The 19,277-nt window shown below is 30.9% G+C and overlaps 1 protein-coding gene across 5 annotated transcripts in view; it reads right to left on the bottom strand.

Annotated features, from left to right (window-relative positions):
- The window catches only part of LOC106458086 (Golgi-specific brefeldin A-resistance guanine nucleotide exchange factor 1-like), a 72,159-nt gene that overhangs the window by 49,779 nt on the left and 3,103 nt on the right, over positions 1-19,277 (bottom strand). For 2 of the 5 annotated variants that reach the window (XM_022384409.1, XM_022384406.1), the window contains exons 2-5: positions 11,979-12,101; positions 6,768-6,966; positions 3,613-3,840; positions 1,926-2,032 (exon numbers count right to left, since the gene is read on the bottom strand). In XM_022384409.1, coding sequence (XP_022240117.1) covers positions 1,926-2,032; positions 3,613-3,840; positions 6,768-6,966; positions 11,979-12,080 — 636 coding nt within the window. In that variant the 5' untranslated portion in view covers positions 12,081-12,101. Of the gene's footprint in view, positions 1-1,925; positions 2,033-3,612; positions 3,841-6,767; positions 6,967-11,978; positions 12,102-14,459; positions 14,542-16,860; positions 16,894-19,277 lie in introns of those variants that run through there. The other 3 variants (XM_022384428.1, XM_022384421.1, XM_022384414.1) reach the window with 3 other exon arrangements.

Below are 19,277 nucleotides of genomic sequence, written 5' to 3'. Positions count from 1 at the left end.
AACCTACAGACATCGGTCTTGTTTAACAAAATCTGCCTATATATATAGATGTATACTGTTATGAGATTCAAGCTATTTAAAATAAAAAATTGTGGTTTCCAGTTACAATCTGCAGTCATTATGAAAGAGAAAAGGGTAATTTAGATTTATTTCTTAATTTTTTTATGGAGGTTACGAGGTCAGTGAAATCGCCTAACCCAGTATAGAGTTAGGGTAGAGAAAATAAGAGAGAAAATATAAAGTTTTTCTAAATATAATGTTTGATATTTATTTAGGTTATAGAGATTACGAAAATAAAATATGTCAATTTTCAGATGAAGAAAAGTATTTTTAATCTTAAAATCAAAATTATTTTGCATGTTGGATAGTCAATATTTCAAAAGCAAAACTTCACAAGCAAATCTTTAATCAAAATAGTTAATTTAAAAATCTGATATTTTGTTTACAAAAGCCTTGTAATGTTTACTGCAAAACTTTGTGAAGAAACCTGTACATGATCAAAGGTTATAGTACGACTATTCTCATGGTTACTATGATGGTTACACATTAGGTGTAGTGCACCTAGCCCTGTAGTCAAAGAATTAACAAGGGGAAGAGAGGTGTGAGATGGACAGTCATACCATTGTTTAGGTGGAGGAATGAATTTGTTGTTTTGATAACGCAATGTGAACTTTCTCTAATTTTGCACTTTACAGTTCTTTCTTCAATTTCCTGATAATGTTTCCTGTTAACAGTGGTGAAACATCATGACACATCTACTCTGTTTTCATCACCTAACACTGCCAATTTTTTCATTTATACTAAAGGAGGCAACTGAATTCTCTGTAAATAATATGGCTTGTGGTAATAAGATTGAAACTGGATTTAAATGCTGGCTGAAATAAAATGAGATTCTGTAAACTATCACAACAGTAGTAGAGCTAGTTTAAAAACAAACAAACTTAATGCTTAATTATTAAACATTAATATGTCAGACACATATATATATATTGAATTTTCCATAAATTATTAAAAAAGGTAACAGACATCTAGCTTCTTAAGTTAAAATATTAAAAATTACTTTAAGCTATTTTACAAATCCACAAAAATGCCATAATTCTAAAAATGACTATACAGAACATTTTAAAAGTTATTACATTTAATTAACTAATACACACCAAGAAAGTATAAAATAACAGAACTGAACATCTAAATTAAATAATAAGGTTTTGCTCAATGTCTCGAGGTTTAGTAACACATACAAAAAAAACAACAACAAGTAAATAATACAGGCCTGCAAATTTAAACTTCATAAAAGTTGTTTTAAACCAAAACAGGTGTTTCATAATTCAGCTATGCAGATTTCAAAAATAATATTCATTTTTTTCTATCACATAAGGATTTTTTTACAAATCGGGAAGAAAAAAAAACTCTTACTTAGATCAAATTATTATTTTGTTTACCACAATGAACATTGTTTTTATTATTGTTTGTTAACAAAAATACAAACAAACTGATGAAAGAGAAAGAACACTGATGTCACACGAATATGCATCCTCATTGATCCTGATTTATTTTGTGAAGTCTACATCTTTTAGTCTTAAAAACGTGTTGTGGTCTTTCTTTTGTGTATTGTATTATGACGTTTTGTGAAAAATCTGTACGTGATGGAGAAAAATGGATATCATTTTCGGATTCAGCGTACAGGAATTACTGCAAAATTTTCAAGACAATAAAAGCAGGCCTGCGTAATTAATCTAGTTTAACTTTTATGAATCTGGATCCTGGTAGAAATGTTATCTCTTTTATAGATAAAATGCATTTAAATGAACATAGAGAAAATCAATGTGAAGTATGTTATGAAATACCCAAGTTATTGTTCAATATTAAAAAACATACCTAATTTCACATAAATGATTTTGCAACAAAATACTAGAGCAACCTACCTTTTTGGAGGAAAACCAATGTGAATCTTCTGAAAACCCAATTAAACGTGAAAACAGCAACTGCACCATATCCATAAGGACATGTTCTGCTGACTTGCGTAATAGCTCTATGATTCAAATTATAATAATCAATTTTAAAGTACTTCATTAATACTGACACAGTTTTGTAAGTACAGATTACAATACACTTCAACCCATTTAAATACAGAGTTTAAGGTCTTAAAATAATTCTTTTGCTTGCATGAAACATGGAGAAGTTATTTAAAAATTAAATAACTACAGAAAACTGTTAAATAATACTATCATTATTATATTACTGAATGAGTTTTAGGTATATTTAACTAAGTAATGAGTTGAGAATTGTATAATTCATAAATAGAGTTAATTACACTTTATAAAACTAATTTGTACATATTAATATTAGCAGTAACTTGTCACTACAGCTCTATGAGTGACATGTTTAGCACCTACATATATTTAGTTGACATCAAAATTCCAACCGTTTGTTAGTGCAATGCCAAAATTGATAGATTTGTGGCTCCAGGATAAGTTAGTCCTTTCTAAGGAAGGATATTCATAGAGCAAGATTGTAAAACAATTATATCAATTCTAAAGAGCAACACTGATCCTTAAAGTGTCAATTTAAATTAAAATAACAGATAAATACTCCACAACAGTGTAGCTGGAAAATCATCTATTTCACTGTGATTGTTCATAGCAGCTTGAGAAGTATCTAATCTTTTGATAAATTTGTTACTATGAAGTTCTAAAACTGACAGGTATTTTTTTTAATAAATGATTTATGTTAGAAATATATATATATTAATATGAAATGAATGACACATCCAATTAAATAAAAATATTTTTTTTTCCCTTTAAAGAAATTTATAAATTTACAAATTTTTGACCAATAATTTGATTAAACAAATATTCTCAGAAGTTTCTTCACCCTTTTTGTCACTGGGGACATGGAAGTGTTGGAATGACTGGTCAGTGTTTCTCTACAGAAGATGCTTTAAATATGCATTTAATTTGTATATATGAAGACAAAAGTTTCTAACATAAAAATTGGAAGGTGAAGCTGATGTAAAGCAAAACTTCAACTGACTATTATTTTGAATTAAAACAAAGGACATAGTAGATTAGAGATGAAAACATTTTTTTTATATTTAATACCAAAAATTAGTTTAACCGCATCATACAATTAGAATGTTGAAACTAACTGAACTCATCAGTTTTTCCTACTGACATAATCAGTTAGTATTACTGGTAAAACATTATATGCACAGTTGCCTAATAAAAATGATGCACGACTATATAAATTTTAACAGCTTAAGCTTAACCAACTTGTAGCTGTTCTTTAACATTTTGAAACAGTAAAGTGAAACAAAAAATCTCAAATTTAAAAAGTTTTAGACATTTGTATCTTCAATGTAATTTTTTGACTTGTAATGGCAATTTAAGAACAACACATAATATCCTTGCTCATTACGGCAAACTTGGACCCTTTTAACTATGTTCACTGTGAACCTATAAAATAAATTAGAACTTATGTTTAATGCAAGTGTACAATTATACTAAAAGTGTTTAATTATATTATAAACACAAAAGACATTAGCACTAGTTTTTCTCCTCAATCAGAATAGAATAAATATGTGATTTTAACATGAACATTTATTACTCTTACCACTCAGCCTCATTTCAAAACAGATTCTGAAACAGGATTGCATAATTTCACACACTGATTCATTGGTAAGAAGCATGCCTAGAGGGTTCAGAAGCAACATTCTCAGAACCTGAAGAATGTTCAATAGCACCACTTCATCTGATGCTGGATCTGTGCCAACAAATCTTGCATGGGTCACAGCATCTGCTATGTTTTCTGCAGCTACTGCAGCTGTTTCACATCCCACATCTGATTTAACAAGAGCAAAATTTCTGTTAGAAAGTTACTTAAAACATGTTAGGTTACTCAAATGGCATCAAAATTTATAAAAGGTAGCCAAGCTAGAAAATTACAGATTAGTGGACAAGACATAGGGTTAAAGAATACACTCCCAGTTATGAATAACAGAGTAGCTGTACGTCTACTATTAACATGTGCTCTACCATGTGCCTCCACGATGGGTTACAACCGACTTTTAGTTATGGACCACATGACACACCAGTGGGTTTCAAACAATTATGGCTCAAAGCCAAATTTCTCTTGTGGCATATGAGTTTGGGACACTGTGACTGTTCCTTGGTACTTCTTGAACGTTTAATTTTATTAACACTTATTTAATATGTAGCAGCAAACGTGTTAAGAGATATGCACAAAGTTGCATACCAATGTACTGGCTGAAAAGATTTCAGATTAAAGGACAAATGACAATGTCAAAAATTAAAAGCAGTTGTGATAACTATAAACCAATAATGTTCTTTGCATTATCTGAGGACTTAGCATAGCCTTCAACACCAGAAACTACATATTTGACAATGTGGGTTAGTATTTTTCAGCAAAATGGAAATCTGAAAAGTTCAGAAGAAAAATAAAATTAATAATTAATTGCAGCCAAACAAAAATATGTTCTGTTTGGAACCTAGAAAGTTACAATACTCAAAGTAAAGAGAGAGACCAGCTTTTGATCACCATTTATTCTGTGGACTGGTGGAGAAGACTTGCAGATAAATGTAATTAACTTTTAGAGTTCTGTTTTGTTACAGCACAATGAAACTGTCATAGAACAATTAATGTTTAACAATGAAATCAAATGTGTATTTTTGCAAGTGGAAAAATATATTAAAACAACTAAGATGTGGCCAAACTGGTAAAAAAACATCATTTACCAGTGCAAAGTATTGATTGTCGACTAAATTAAATTATATGAAATGCTGGAGGATAAGTATAATTTTATATAATACAATGTTAATAAATACAAAAACAGCAAGACCCACTCTACTTGGGTAAATTTTATTATTCATGAAAATTTATCTGTAAAAATCACCAACTGAAATAAAACATAACTCTGGAGAAAGAATTAATTATATATGGAAAATATGTACCACCAAAAAGTTATAGTGACTGACAACATAATCAATGATATTTTAATCGCCTAAAATATCTGGTTTAGACATTTATGATATCTGAATTTTATAAATGAATTAAAACATATTTCAATTTGGAGAATCACCACCATGTTTAAATAACCATCAGTTTCTGATTGCTCAAAATTTCCAACATATACTATGTGAATCCTCATAACAGCATTAGCTCTTGAGAACTTGATATGACTTGTAACTATCTTTCAAGCTCATGTACAGAACTCCCTATTCACATTCAGCAACTCTCAGAAACATCCAGTCACACTATTTAAGAATAATTATATTACTTGATATCATATATATTGAAATAAGTTTTACATACTGTACAAGTCCCAAATCAGTCTCTACTAAAGAGCATTTCATTTCAATACAGACCTGTTATGTCATTAAAAAATGATGCATTCCTTTGGTGGTGCCATTCTAATTTGTTTTCATTCAAACATAATCTAAGTTCAAATTATTTAACTATCAAATTATTTAACTTATTAATACCAATCATAATAAACTGTAACAATGATCATTTCCCTAAGACATACTACAGTTATAAAAACAAACACGATCTGCTGTCATTCACTGTGTAAATTTCTGGTGTTTTTGTAAGATGTGCTATGTAATTCATTTACAAGTAAACTGAACCAAAAATTAAAGTAAAGAAATTTTGGTGTAATGGAACATGAATTTGAAACATTTTTTAACATGAATTTGTGCATAACAGTGTTAAACAATTCAGATTTCATGCATGTTCAACTAATCATAACATTAAAAAGATTATATGTGTCAAACTAATCAATAGTATAAAGATAATGACAGAATTAGAAAAGTTGTTTTCAAATATGGTTATTTCAAGAGTACTTAGATGATCTATACCTTAACATTAAATAATCTGTGTATTAGTCTATTACACTGGCAAGAAATAAGTGGCAACTTTATTAGTTATAAAACTAATAGATCAGTGGCTTATAAGTGGTACAAAAAAAATAAATTCCATGTCTTGAAATAATAAAAACAGACATTTTTGTCAAATATCCAACACTAGCACCATCTTGAAAGAAGGTTATACATGTTTCTAAGCCAATGTTAACTAGTCCAAATTAAAATGATAAAATGCAAGTATACTTGTAGTCCAAAAATAAAGTGTCTTTTCTTGCATTGGGAATGTTCATGTATGTGCATTGTGTTATAGTTGGTGGGTATCGTTTTGGAACTAGTTTGTTATAGGTCATCTATTTTCATCATCATGCAAGTTAAAAAATAATTTCAAGGCTTACAACTACACACAGCTGGCTTAGTGGACAAGTCAAGCAACTTCAAGTAATACCCATGTATTAAGTGATCTGTGAGCCAATGATAATCCCTAGATGACTGGCTCTGATACTAAATTCAAAGGAAATGTATCACATCAATTCAGCAAGATCACAGAGAATGACATTTAATGGACCTGCTACAAATTTAGCACTTAGTAGATTAGCTAAAGCTTTCAGTGTAGTTAAAAAATTGTATGTAACATAGCACAAGAAGAAAATTATACATATATATATTACTAATTTCAGGCAATGCATTTCCTCGGCTTTTTAATAATTGCAACAGATTTATAAAATGACATGTCCAACAAATATCTTGCAAAAACTAAATTTGAGCATTTTCAAGAAATTAGTTTATAACATTGTTCTAACATGATAATTCAATTATTAAATCTAACAGTGTATATTTTAAGATGGAATATGCAGTTTAGAGACAAAATACTCAAGATCCACCTACCCAACAGATCATATGTAAGAAATTTGTTAATTGAGGATAATGCAAAACCAGTAACAGGCCCTGTAGTATCTTCTGATCGGATTACGTCTAGGAAAGGTGTTAAAAATACAGTTGGTTCCAAATCAGACAAGTCTGTAATGTGGTTCAGAACCTCTTTTAAGCTGGAAAAGTTATGAAGCAGTGGATCATGTTCTTCATCCTGAAAAAAGAAATCACATTCGAGGCATTAATTGTTCACAATTTGTATTATAAGCACCATTGAAGTTATGTTTTCCAGTATGTAACTGATATAAGTGGTTTTAAGAATGTTTGTAGGTTGCCATATACCAATGTCATTTTTGTTTAAGCATTTTTGAAGTACAATTTAGACCTAATTTTAAGAAAGCAAAAAATCTAGTAGCAACAACTAATATTTTTAACACTTACTCATTAATGGGAAGGATGTAATTTTTTTGGCACAACTGAAGTATACCTGGGGTCAATTCCAAACAAAAGCTGAGTTCAACATTCAGCCTTCATCTACATTTACTTTTAAATGACTTCAAAGTTTCACATAAGTTGTAAAGGGAATTAAAATTGATTTTTTTAACCTAAAAACTATTAAAGGGACACTTTAGAAAACACATTTCAAATTACCATCACAAATCTTCTTTTTTCTTACTTTAAAAATTGTACAGGTTAATTCTTTGGTTCTCACAGAAGAATTTTTCTAATCCACTGCTTGTTGTGTGGCTACAAATCTGTAATGTACTTCAATATCAGTCAAAACTTCTGGATTCAACTTAATTTCATTTTCACTGAGAAAACTGTCCAGAGTTGGAAGTAATTCAGTGTTAAAATTTTCCTTACTTGAAAATGTATTTTAGATAGATACTCTCCTCTCCATAGAACATATAGCTAATACTTTGCACTAAAGCTAAAAGTTTTTTTTTGCATACACCAACAGAACTCCCAACCTTACATGTAATAACATATACTGTGCCAGTCTGTCATGCAATCAGTATTCCCCTCCACCAAGAAGAGAGCAACACATCCTTCATGCACTGTACTCCCCGTAAGTACTTTGTGTATATCCAAACCTCATTTTTGACAAGGAAAGATGGATGATTCAGTGAAGGGTTGAGTAGCTATCTGAAGTACATTTTTAATGTAAAAAAATGATAAATTTAGAAATGCTACTCACCCTCCACAGAACAAGTAACTAGATTTCTACATTGAAAAGAAGGTTGATGGACTGGTGGAGATAAAGAAATTTAAATTATGAGCTTCATTCTCAAAATATAGCAACAGAAAGATAAAATTTATGGAGTGTTTCACCCACTGGGGATGGAGTGGGGGACCTAGTGAGAGCATCCCTCAATGAAAGACCATATCTATTTCAAGGAGGGAATACTCTTCATCAAATACAAGTTTTAGTGCAGAAAAATAGTCAAAAGAACCTCCTGTCTGGTACTAAATAGTCAAAAAGGTGGATGGAATGTAGGGCAATAAGTTAAGCCTTCCAGTGTGTGAGAAATATTTGAAATACCTACCAAAATAACAGAGATGAATCATCTTAAACCTGCATCCCAAATAAAATGAAAGACCCATGTAGGTGGTCACAATCACCAGGAATGCTCTGATTCCTAGTTTTAAGTGTGGCCTTTACTACACTCCTACATAAACACCTGATCCCTACTTTTGATCAAGGATTGTGTTCACTCAATTTTATACCAGTGTGATTACACAAACCTAAAGGGGAACTCTCCATATCAATCTCCTTAGCAGCTAGGTACTAGGTAACCAAAGGTTCTCCCACTCCATTAAAATAAAATAGAAGGGAGGAATTCATTTAGGGAAGTACATCAGAGACATGTGTGGACCACAAAAGAATTATCTCCCACCTGTATAAGTCCCTACACTGAGAGAAAGGATTACACAATGTATTATCATAAGTGGGGTCAGGAAGAGCTGGCCAGATGTGAGGGTAGAGAACCACATCTGTTGTTGTTGTTTTTCTAAAGTAGAAGTACTTCTTGAAAATGTCATCTCAACAGCAGGCATTAAGAAGGAGCAGATGGGCTTAACACTTTCCATTAACCCCTATGCAATGCAGATTTTGAGAGAGAAGTATTCCCTGTGATAGAACAACAGCCACATGGTGGGATCTATTTTCTCCAGTGTACCACTCCCCCCCCCCAAATATATATATATATGTGTGTGTGTGTGTGTGTGTGCGTGTGTGTGTGTGTGTATTTTTGTAGTTTGAAGCAGTTTTTTTTTGTGGAATCTTACAAAACAACAACTCAATTCTTTAGAACCCCTAGAAAGTTTGTAGAATGGTCACTGAAGGGAGATGAAGTGCAGAGGTGAAAGAAACTGTAATGTGGTGTAAGTAATATGACACAAAAGAGTGTCAGGGGACATTCACATCCCCTGCAATATTACATCCAGGGAATGTTGATGGCCAGATTTCAAACTATCCTGTCTTGTAAGGAACTGAACAAAAGCAACCTGTGAAGATAGTGAGAAACATCATGGTGAAAGATGGATGTCATCTATCACAGAAAAAGGGACCTACAAGACAGAAGAGATTGCATTAGGATTGCCAAAAGGCACATAAGCAAAAATAGGGGAAATGAGAAAAACCTGGCAAGGGCTGCTGTCTGTAATTATAGACAACATCCTGGGAAGAAGTAGAAGAAGAGGACATACTTACAGAAACAGAGTGGATGAATTTGAACTTAAGGGGAATACCACCAGGATCAAGGAGTCTGAAACTGGTGACCAAAACAAGGAAGGTTGGTGCAGAGATTAGTCACAAATGAATTAAAAAGAAAACTCTCAAAGGATACATAATGACCACTGTCAGAAGGATTCAGTCAAGGCAAGACAGCCAATCCAACAACAAATTCAAAGCTCCCAGAACATGGAATGCCAACTATCTGTTAAAACTGTTTAGCAGTGGAGCAAGGTATGAGCTATCTGTTCTGTGGAAAGGTGAGCAGTGTTTCTCAAGTTATTATTTTCACCATAGAAAGACAAGTTTTTTTTAAGTTTTCTGATGGCAATCTTTAGTTCATAATTCACTCTGAATACGTTGGTGTTATTCCTTTGAAGGGATAAATTGAACTCATTTAATTGAGAAAAAAATTCAGCCAGATAGACAAGATGACACAACCAGAAGCAATAAGAAAAATCCACATTTTTGTTATTTACAAATATTTGAATTTCAGAGCATATTTAAACACAATTTAATAATTTTCCTTAGTACAACTAAGTAAACTGTGATGGAGGCTATCCATTTCTTTGCGGAGGACAGTAAATAAACGAGAGTTCAATACTCTGCTCTTTATAAAACTATGTTAATGACCTTATCCAAAATACATTTTTTAATCTTGCTGGTACTTATTTTTTTGCCAGAGCTTCATAGTATACCACAAAGTGCATGAAAGCAACATCTGGCGTCACTTTCTTGAACTTAGCAATGATTCCAATGAACCTTCCTACAATGGCTTTTGCTCCATCTGAGCATATACCAAAAGTGTTGCCATTCAGTTCCATTACTAGTTACAAAATTGTCTAAAAGTACAAAAACTTCTTGTCATATTGGTGATTAACATGTCATAAAACAATAATTTTTCTTTTACTTTCATATAATGCTCATACTTGATGAATATCATAAAATTTTCCAAATATATATAATATCAATTGATTCATCTAATTGAAAAAGGAGAAATTGACTTTTCCTTATTAATTTAAGTATTTTGTCTTCTGTATCCATCAGTATCATATCATGTAGTTACAATCACTTTAGCAGCAGACAAGACTAAATCCTTGCCAACAGTATGCAGTTTTCCTCTGCAAGTTAACATAAAACTGACAAAATGTGAAACTTCAAGAGCTTTAGCATTAATACTACTGACACAAGACATATTTATTTTAAACTCTTTCAATTCAATGAGATTTTTTCAAAAAAAAAAATTCCACAGGTTTCTCTTTTAGCAATGGATGTTTAGTCTGAAAATGCCTTTTAAATGAGCAGGTTCAAACTTTGATTTGAAAATATTTAAAAACAAACATTGTGGCAAAGGTCTGACATTACCCGACACAAAACCATATGAAAGGTAGGAGTCAACATATTTCATTACAATGGTTTTACTTTTGTTGCTTTGATTTATTTTCAAAAAAGACTGGCCCTTTTGATACACAGTAGGCCTAGCTTTTAGCAGGTTCAAACTTTGATTTGAAAATATTTAAAAACAAACATTGTCGCAAAGGTTTGACATTACCCGACACGAAACCATATGAAAGGTAGGAGTCAACATATTTCATTACAATGGTTTTACTTTTTTGCTTTGATTTATTTTCGAAAAAGACTGGCCCTTTTCATACACAGTAGGCCTAGCTTTTTTGACTATAACCTGTCTTTGTTTACATTTTCAACAACACAAGACAAAATGGTTTCACAAGTATTTGTAACCACTTCTTAACTAATAATTCATAATTCACAACAACAACAGTATGCTTCAAATTATTCAAAAATAAAAACACAAAGTTGAAACCTTGAACAATAAAAGTACTGCATGCAGAAGCTGAAGAAACTGGAACAGAAAATGGCTAAACTCTTGTTGCCCAAATTGTGTGTATCTATACATGCATGCAGGAACCTCAATTTGGATTTATTGCAAATGTTACAATTTTTACATCAATTTTTTAAAGCACCACCAATACTAGCTTCATGTTTCACAAGTGGTACACATTCCACAATTTGAAAATCAATGACATTGACTAATGACAATTGTGCTTTCTGTCCATGTTTTTATTGTCGTGTAGCAAACTTTTAAGCAACAACACTTGACAGTCATTTCAATGTTAGTAAATGCAAGAATGAGAATAAAAAAATGTTATTACAGTGTTTTAAAGCTTTACAATTCTTATTGTAAACCTGGAGATAAATAGCCAAAATATTGTGTTTGATAACAAATGCAATTTCTTTAACTTGAGAATAAAGTATTCTATATTAAAAAAAAAGGTTTTGTTGAAAATAAAATTTTGATCCATCATATATTAAGAGCAATTTAATACGTAAGTATAAAATAAAATACAATTGATGTGTGTTAATTTTTCTCAATTAAAGTTTCAATATCTTGCTTAAAACAATGTTTTGGGGGAGTTTTCTGTCAATCTAAAAAATAATGCCTTATCTAGTATGAGTAGAACTTGAAATACCTGATAGCTATGAGTAGACCATCTGGTGCCCTTTCTCATGGCAGTGATAAGCATATTCATCTCTCCTATTACAATGTAGACTCCATTTGCTGGTGGTGCCATCTTCAAAATGGTTGTTGCAATCTAAAAGAAAATAGTGATGTATTGAAAGCACTGTTAACAAAAATATTTATAACTTCATCTTTTAATCAAATAAAATTCAGAATTTACAACTTTTCCAAAGTTAAATGTTCTACCCAAAACAATGACTGATGTACTGATACAAGGTGACTTGGGTATGTTTATTTATATGCATGTTTCAAAAACTAGCACAGTAAATGGCACCAGTTTTTACCATGTATGCCGATGTTTTTTTTTTTCTGCATCTGAGTGATAAAAGTAACGTAAATTTATAGCAACCAAAACAGATTTTAAATTAATTTGAATGAGATGTTTGCATGATAGTAACGCTAAATTAATCTTGAAACAACTGAAAGCAAAAGAAAGTTTTTAAATACAAGACATTTTGATAAAATATTACATTACATTCTTGGGTATGTGGAAGTTGAGATGGAGTTCAATTTATCTTGACCATGATTATTATTAGTTAAAATATTATTATCTGGACTGACAAAAAAAATAGTGAAGCCTTTAAAAAGGTATGGTAAGTTTTGCCTTGTTTTTTTTATAACTTATAGTTGAACGTGGTGACAAATGTTAAGAGTAGCGTAGAGGCTAAGCACTTACAGTTTATAAGGTACAAAGGAGTGGACTTAATTGGGAACTCAGGACTGGCATGCATGTTTATGGGAGCTAGTAGTGAACATGTATAACTTGTATGTAGAGTTTGCAGGTTGGAGGATAAATTTGAAGCTATAGTGGACTTAATTGGGAACTCAGGACTGGCATGCATGTTTATGGGAGCTAGTAGTGAACATGTATAACTTGTATGTAGAGTTTGCAGGTTGGAGGATAAATTTGAAGCTATTCTAAGTAGAGTAGAAATGATAGATAAAAGTAAGCTCAGGGAAATAGCAGTAGGATTTCAAGAGGAACTTGTGCTTTTTCATGCAAAGCATACAGTAGCTAGTAGTGACTTTCAGGAAGTTAGAAACAGCATTAATTGTAATAGGGTAGAAGAAACAGTGAATTTAGTTGTAATGAGCAGGTTCTATTAAATAACAGATTTCAGTTTTTAGCTTGTGCAGATAAGATATTTGGGGAGGGAAGGAAATAAAAAACATAGAGGTTATTGTTACAGGTGATGCTTAGTACAGTCTGCGGGGTAAATAGGAAGAAAAGAATTAAATAATGCTATCCAGGAGATGGATATAACTGACAGAACAACTAATAGAGTGAAGAGTGCTAGCAGTGAATGTAGTCTCTGTAGTGCATATAGAGGCTAATGATTTATGGAAAAGTGGGTCAGAGGAGCTAATTGATAAGTACAAGGGACTGATAAGAGCATTTAAAGAAACGAGCCCTAATAACTTAATTCTGACAGGGATACTGCCAAGAGCTATATTGTGGGATGAAATTATAAGTAGGTTATTAGGGGTGAGTGCTAGGCTTAAGGTAATATGTAATGATGAGCTGGTTGGATTTGTGGGATCAGTTAAATAGGAAAAGGGAGCTTTTTGGAATATATGGTTTACATTTGAATAGATTAGGTGTGGCTTGTTTGCAATGGCTATTGACTCCACTATAATTTCAGCTTTAAACTAGGACTAGATAATGGTGAGGGCCAGATTAATGAAGAAAAAATAAGATGCAGAGGAAAGTATAAGAATAAACAAAATACAGAAGTAGTTTTAATGTCAGACTAAACTGTTATTATTGTAAGAAATAAAATAGATGACTCTAGTACATTAGTTGGGACAGAGGATTTTGATGTAATGGGAATAAATGAAGTGTAGACAATTTTAATGACATGGATTTCTTTGAAATACAGGGTAATAGGTTACGTAACAGTGATATGGGTACTAAAAATAGGATGAGAAATGTCTTTATTCATAAAATTGAAGTTACATCTTGAAGTTGAAGATATCAAATATAATAGTAAGGAGACTGAATCTATTTGGGTTACTATTCATGGATAAAGGAGGAGAAGGCTTTTAGTTACATAAAATTATATGAAATTCTACAGAATGATTAAGAGTTCAGTTCTTAATGAGTTCATAACTATGGAAAATTATAATTTCAGACAGATTGGGAAATGCTAGATTCCAACTATGAGGGAACAGGTTTTAAGAAACCTTTCGGGATGGTTTTCTTTAGAGAAAGTATTAGAAACTATACTATTTTAGATTTATTGTTAACTTCTAATACTAAAAATTGATGAAATTGGGGAACATCTGCAATGTGCTGTTGCTAGTGACAAGTAGAATTTTAGGTTGTATCTTCAGAAATACTTAATTCAAGTCTAAAGATGTTATAATTTCATTGTATAGGCCATTGGTTAGGCCACATTTGAAGTACTGTGTTCAATTTTGGGTGCCTTACCTTAGGAAGGACAATGAATTGTTGGAAATGGTTCGTAGTAAGGCTACTTGGATGAGATTTGAGATGAAAAGGTCATCATTGGAGGACAGCTTAAGATCTCTGGAATTGTTTTCTCTTGAAAAAAGTTGTTAGAGCAATTCTGACTAAGGTGTTTAAGATTAAGGAAATTGATAGTGTTGTTGCATCATCATTTTTCGTAGTTATTGGTGATAATGGTAAGCCTAATAAACACAAGTATAAACTTTGGCAGGGAAGAAGTCCTCTACAGTTAAAATAGCTTTATTTTTCATAGAGTTTGGTTAGCCTTTGGAATGGGTTGCATTCAGATGTGGAAAGTGCAGTTAATTTATGGGAGTTTATGGGAAGGCTTGCTAAATATTGGAATGATAATGAATGGCTTTGAGTATTTTTTTGTTATTTTAAAGTTTAGTGGATAGGATGGTCTAGATAGATCAATAGTTCCCCTGTTTTCCTTAAATTATAAGTGTATGTATATTATACTTGGCAATCAAGATTTAAAAAAATATGTTCTTAAATATTAATCTAGTTGAAACTGACTAGATATACATGAAATGGAACTTTCTGATCAGCAAAAAAAATAACATCAATTTTAATATCATAAGAAATATTATGTTATTTCAAAACTGTATCACAACAAAATCTTGGAAATTTAAAACTTACAAAATGATAAAACTACTGAATCAAATTATATGAATGTCTTTAAGCCAAAACTAGTTATGCAATTTTGTTAGGTATCACCACTGTGAGAAAAACAATCAAAGAATATTTGTGACGTTCCTCTGGTTCAAACAGGATTAAAGTTCTTTTTTCGAAAATTATGATTTTTCAGTTGTTCTGGAAATAAAGTCCAAATTTCAGTTCAACTTTGAAGTTATTATTTATTTCAATCACAGTAATAATCTTATTTGCTACTATGAATGTTGAAGCACCTTCAGTTGAAGTACAAATAGATATTGGTGCTTGTAAACAATACACGAGGAACTAACAAAAAATCAAATATTTTATTAGATAGTAGATGACAAATGTATTTTCCATTTTCTATGTTATAGACAAATAAAATACTAAAATTATTTTCATCCATCTTGTTGTCCATCTGTTCTTTTTTTTGCCTGTCTTGATAGACAACTGCCCATTCAAAAGATGGATTGTTGGCTTAAAGCCTGTCGCATATGGAAGTGCATGACAACTGGATTTCATAGTAGTAGTGGAAATGAGAATTATTTATAATATGAAGTTTTATACTTACCAACAGAGCTGCGTAACTAACAATATATATTATTGATCACCTATGAGTATTGCTTAGTATCATGTAAAATAATTGAGTAATCAAAATTACAAGTAAATCAATTAATGTCACAGCAATAGCCAACTAGAATTTTGGGTTTTAACCATTTTAAATTATTTCAACTATCATATAATTAAAATTATGATTGAATTGATTAATGTCATGAAAATAATCAAGTTATTGAAATTAATGTTTCCTATCAGTACTGTTTTAAATTATTCCAACTATCCAAGTAATCAAAATATTGCCAATATGATTTGTCTTTAGTAATTTCTGTTTAATTCAAGGTTGTTCAGCTTAATCAGTTATTGTCATGACTCACAAAAATAATCACCTAATCAAAATTAATGCTTCCGATAATTACTAGTTTTGATTACTCTAATTATACATGTCTCATATGAGATGAATATAATTAAATAATGAGCCTAACAAATATTTAACTGGTAAATTGCACTTATTGTTTAGCTCTACAGATGTTCCACTCCACTGTGTTTTATGAAATTAATACTCATTAGTTAATGTACACCAGAGTAGTCATTTTATAGTGTATTGTAATGAAAAAGTAATAAACTATATTCATTCTATAGCCACAGGATACATCAATTTTTTGTCACATAAAAAAAATGAAATCAGTATTGTTTTTATTTTTTAAGCAAAGCCACATTGGGCTATCTGCTGTGTCTACTGTATGGAATCCAATCCTGGAGTTTAGCATTTTAAGTCTGTAGACTTACAGCTGTCCCACTGGGAGACAAAATTAATATTGAAGTTAAATACTGTTTAATTTTTTAAGATGTTTTAATAAACAATGAGAAGTTATAATTCTCTTCATATATATATATATATTTATAGCCCTACCAACTAGGTAACACTCCCCATAGTAAAATGTGGTGACACCCATGCTCTAACAAATATTTAATTCACTAGTTTTTAGCACTATACACACAAAACAAACACACGTACAAACTTGATCATGATGATTATCACTCCGAAGGATTAGGATCTTCAAATAAGCATAAAAAATTCTATAAAGTAATGTGTGACAGAATCTAAATATAGCAAATTTTGCAGACACAGTAATAAAATCAAACATACAGAAATGACTTAACTCTCAATGTTTCCCATTTCTTGATGATACACCCAGATTGTCAATAGCCAAATATCGCAATCTTTGTGACCTAATACATTTAACATTATATTTGTTAGATATGATTTTATTAAATTAAATCAAGATTCAACTTTACTGTTAGTGTCAAACACTTATAATATAGATGGATAACATATATTGAGCTAAAATTGTTCTGATAAAAATACCTGCTTTTTCTTTCACTTGCTGCAATGTTATGTACTGAAATATTCTTCCATAATACACTTCCAAGAGACAAGACCAACAAAACTGCATCACCCTTTTTGTTCACAAAAATGTTTTTAATCTTGTAAACCTAAATATCTGAGCATACATGTTTTTTGTAGTTTTGACATGTTTCATGTGACTTTGACAACTTCTATAGTCATACACTACAGTGTCATTTATAGATTATATAAGGTCACAGAGCAGCCTCTAATAATATCAGTAATAAAAACATTACTGTATTATCTTTTAACCCTTAAATTGCTGAATTGTTTATATATACCATTCATTACCAATGAGGTATATTCATTGCATCACATACAAATTTTATGTTTTTACCAATTAAGCTCACTCTGTGTAAAGAACTGAGAAGAACATTACACAAAATGACTAATTTTTTGATGTAAATAAATAACCCCAGCAGTAGTTAGTAGGAATAATTGCAACACTGATGGTAGTTCTGTTGACTGTTTTGTGTGGCTTATGTATTATTACGGATCCTGAACAATGAAGTCATGGATCCACAAGCAATTTGGTGCACAAGTCGTTTAAAAAAATGTAGTTACAAAGCCTTCATTAGTACTTTTAAGGTTAAAGCATGATATTAGATTATCTGATACTATTCATTATAAATCATACAATGATGACTGTCTTGAACATATATGCTGTGAAACTATTTAAGGACCTAATTATACGACAAAGACACCAGTACATAAAAGAATGATGTGACACACACACAGCCAGCTTTTTCAGATGTAAATAAAAGTTCAGGTTAATCCACTGCCTTGTGTGTAAACTACACAAACCTTCAGAAGGAATGCAAAACATATCGTAAATTGTTATGAAGTACAGTAACTGTTGCACAAGATACATCTGGAAAATTTAAGGAAATAAACTAACAAAATAAATACATAAAAAAATGCTTATATTCAACTTCATGTAACACTAAAGGTTCAGTTGTTTGCTTATTTAACAATTTTATTATAGTTAAAAAAAATGTTGGAAAAAGTTTTGACTGCATAATAAGTATTTTTGCTTTGTTTAGTAGGGAAAAGCACATACTACATTTATAATATAATTATTATATAGTTGCTGAATCATAGGCAGACAGGATTTCCAACCTACACATACATATAACATTGTAAGAAGGGCTGGTTTTATAGCTATGTTACCTAAAAAGTTTGGTAGGACATGGAGTTTAGTAAAACTGGAAACTACTATTGGTAAGGGAAATGCAGAAAGTTTCAAAGAGACAGATGTGTTTTTGAGAAACATAGAATTGTGATGGGCATAGTACTTAGTTATTTTTACCCAGTAAAATAACAGTAAAGACAAGTGACATCAAAGCTACTACCAGGAACATAACAACAAGCAATGAGACAGAAAGTGATGTCTTTCATACAATGAAAAGAAAATATGAACAAGTGAAACCCTTCAATCCCACATACACATAAACTTCAGTTGCATCATAAACAAATATGAAATCAAATTAAAAAACATAATCATGTAGACCATTCCACAAGCTCATAGCTTTCAAAAATGAGCAATTCTCCTACAAAACAAACCTGAATCCAAATATTTCTGTATTTTTTGCCTATAATATTCAAGTTCCCAATATTAATTATACTTTGTACCATGACTCAACATACTTTCCATAAGCAATTTTCTAAACCTATTAAGAATTTTAAATATCTAGTAATTTCTAGATTTTCAACTCTAGAAACGAAACTAACTAAAGTCTTTAAATCTCATTTTGTAGCTAAATTTTTCGTATCGACTATCATCTAAGAGCTAATATATACTCTTTTTCTGGCATTTCAATAACTTTCCTATTTTAATGAGATCAAGTTTCTAAATTACATTTTCTGAATGTTTTAAAATAGCTATAACTATATTCCACAATGAAATTGGTCTTTTGACAACAGTCATATATCTGATCGTAGGTTTCATTATTTATCAATAATCACAACTACATTTTTTTTTCTCCCACACAATTTTTTTAGTCTTTTACATTTCAATTGCATCAATATAAACTTTTCAATAAAGTCATTTTAATATCTTTTTTTACCTAATGCTTAAGTGAATTTGAAAGGCCTAAAACACTGCCCTCAAGGGCACACCCCTAGTAGAAATGGACCAATTTGACTGACTCCATAAATAA

This window comes from Limulus polyphemus, unplaced genomic scaffold (assembly GCF_000517525.1).
Source record: "Limulus polyphemus unplaced genomic scaffold, Limulus_polyphemus-2.1.2 Scaffold20, whole genome shotgun sequence".
NCBI lineage: Eukaryota > Metazoa > Arthropoda > Merostomata > Xiphosura > Limulidae > Limulus > Limulus polyphemus.
The sequence above is the reverse complement of the archived record's forward strand: the minus strand, read 5'-3'. Positions and strand labels throughout refer to the sequence as shown.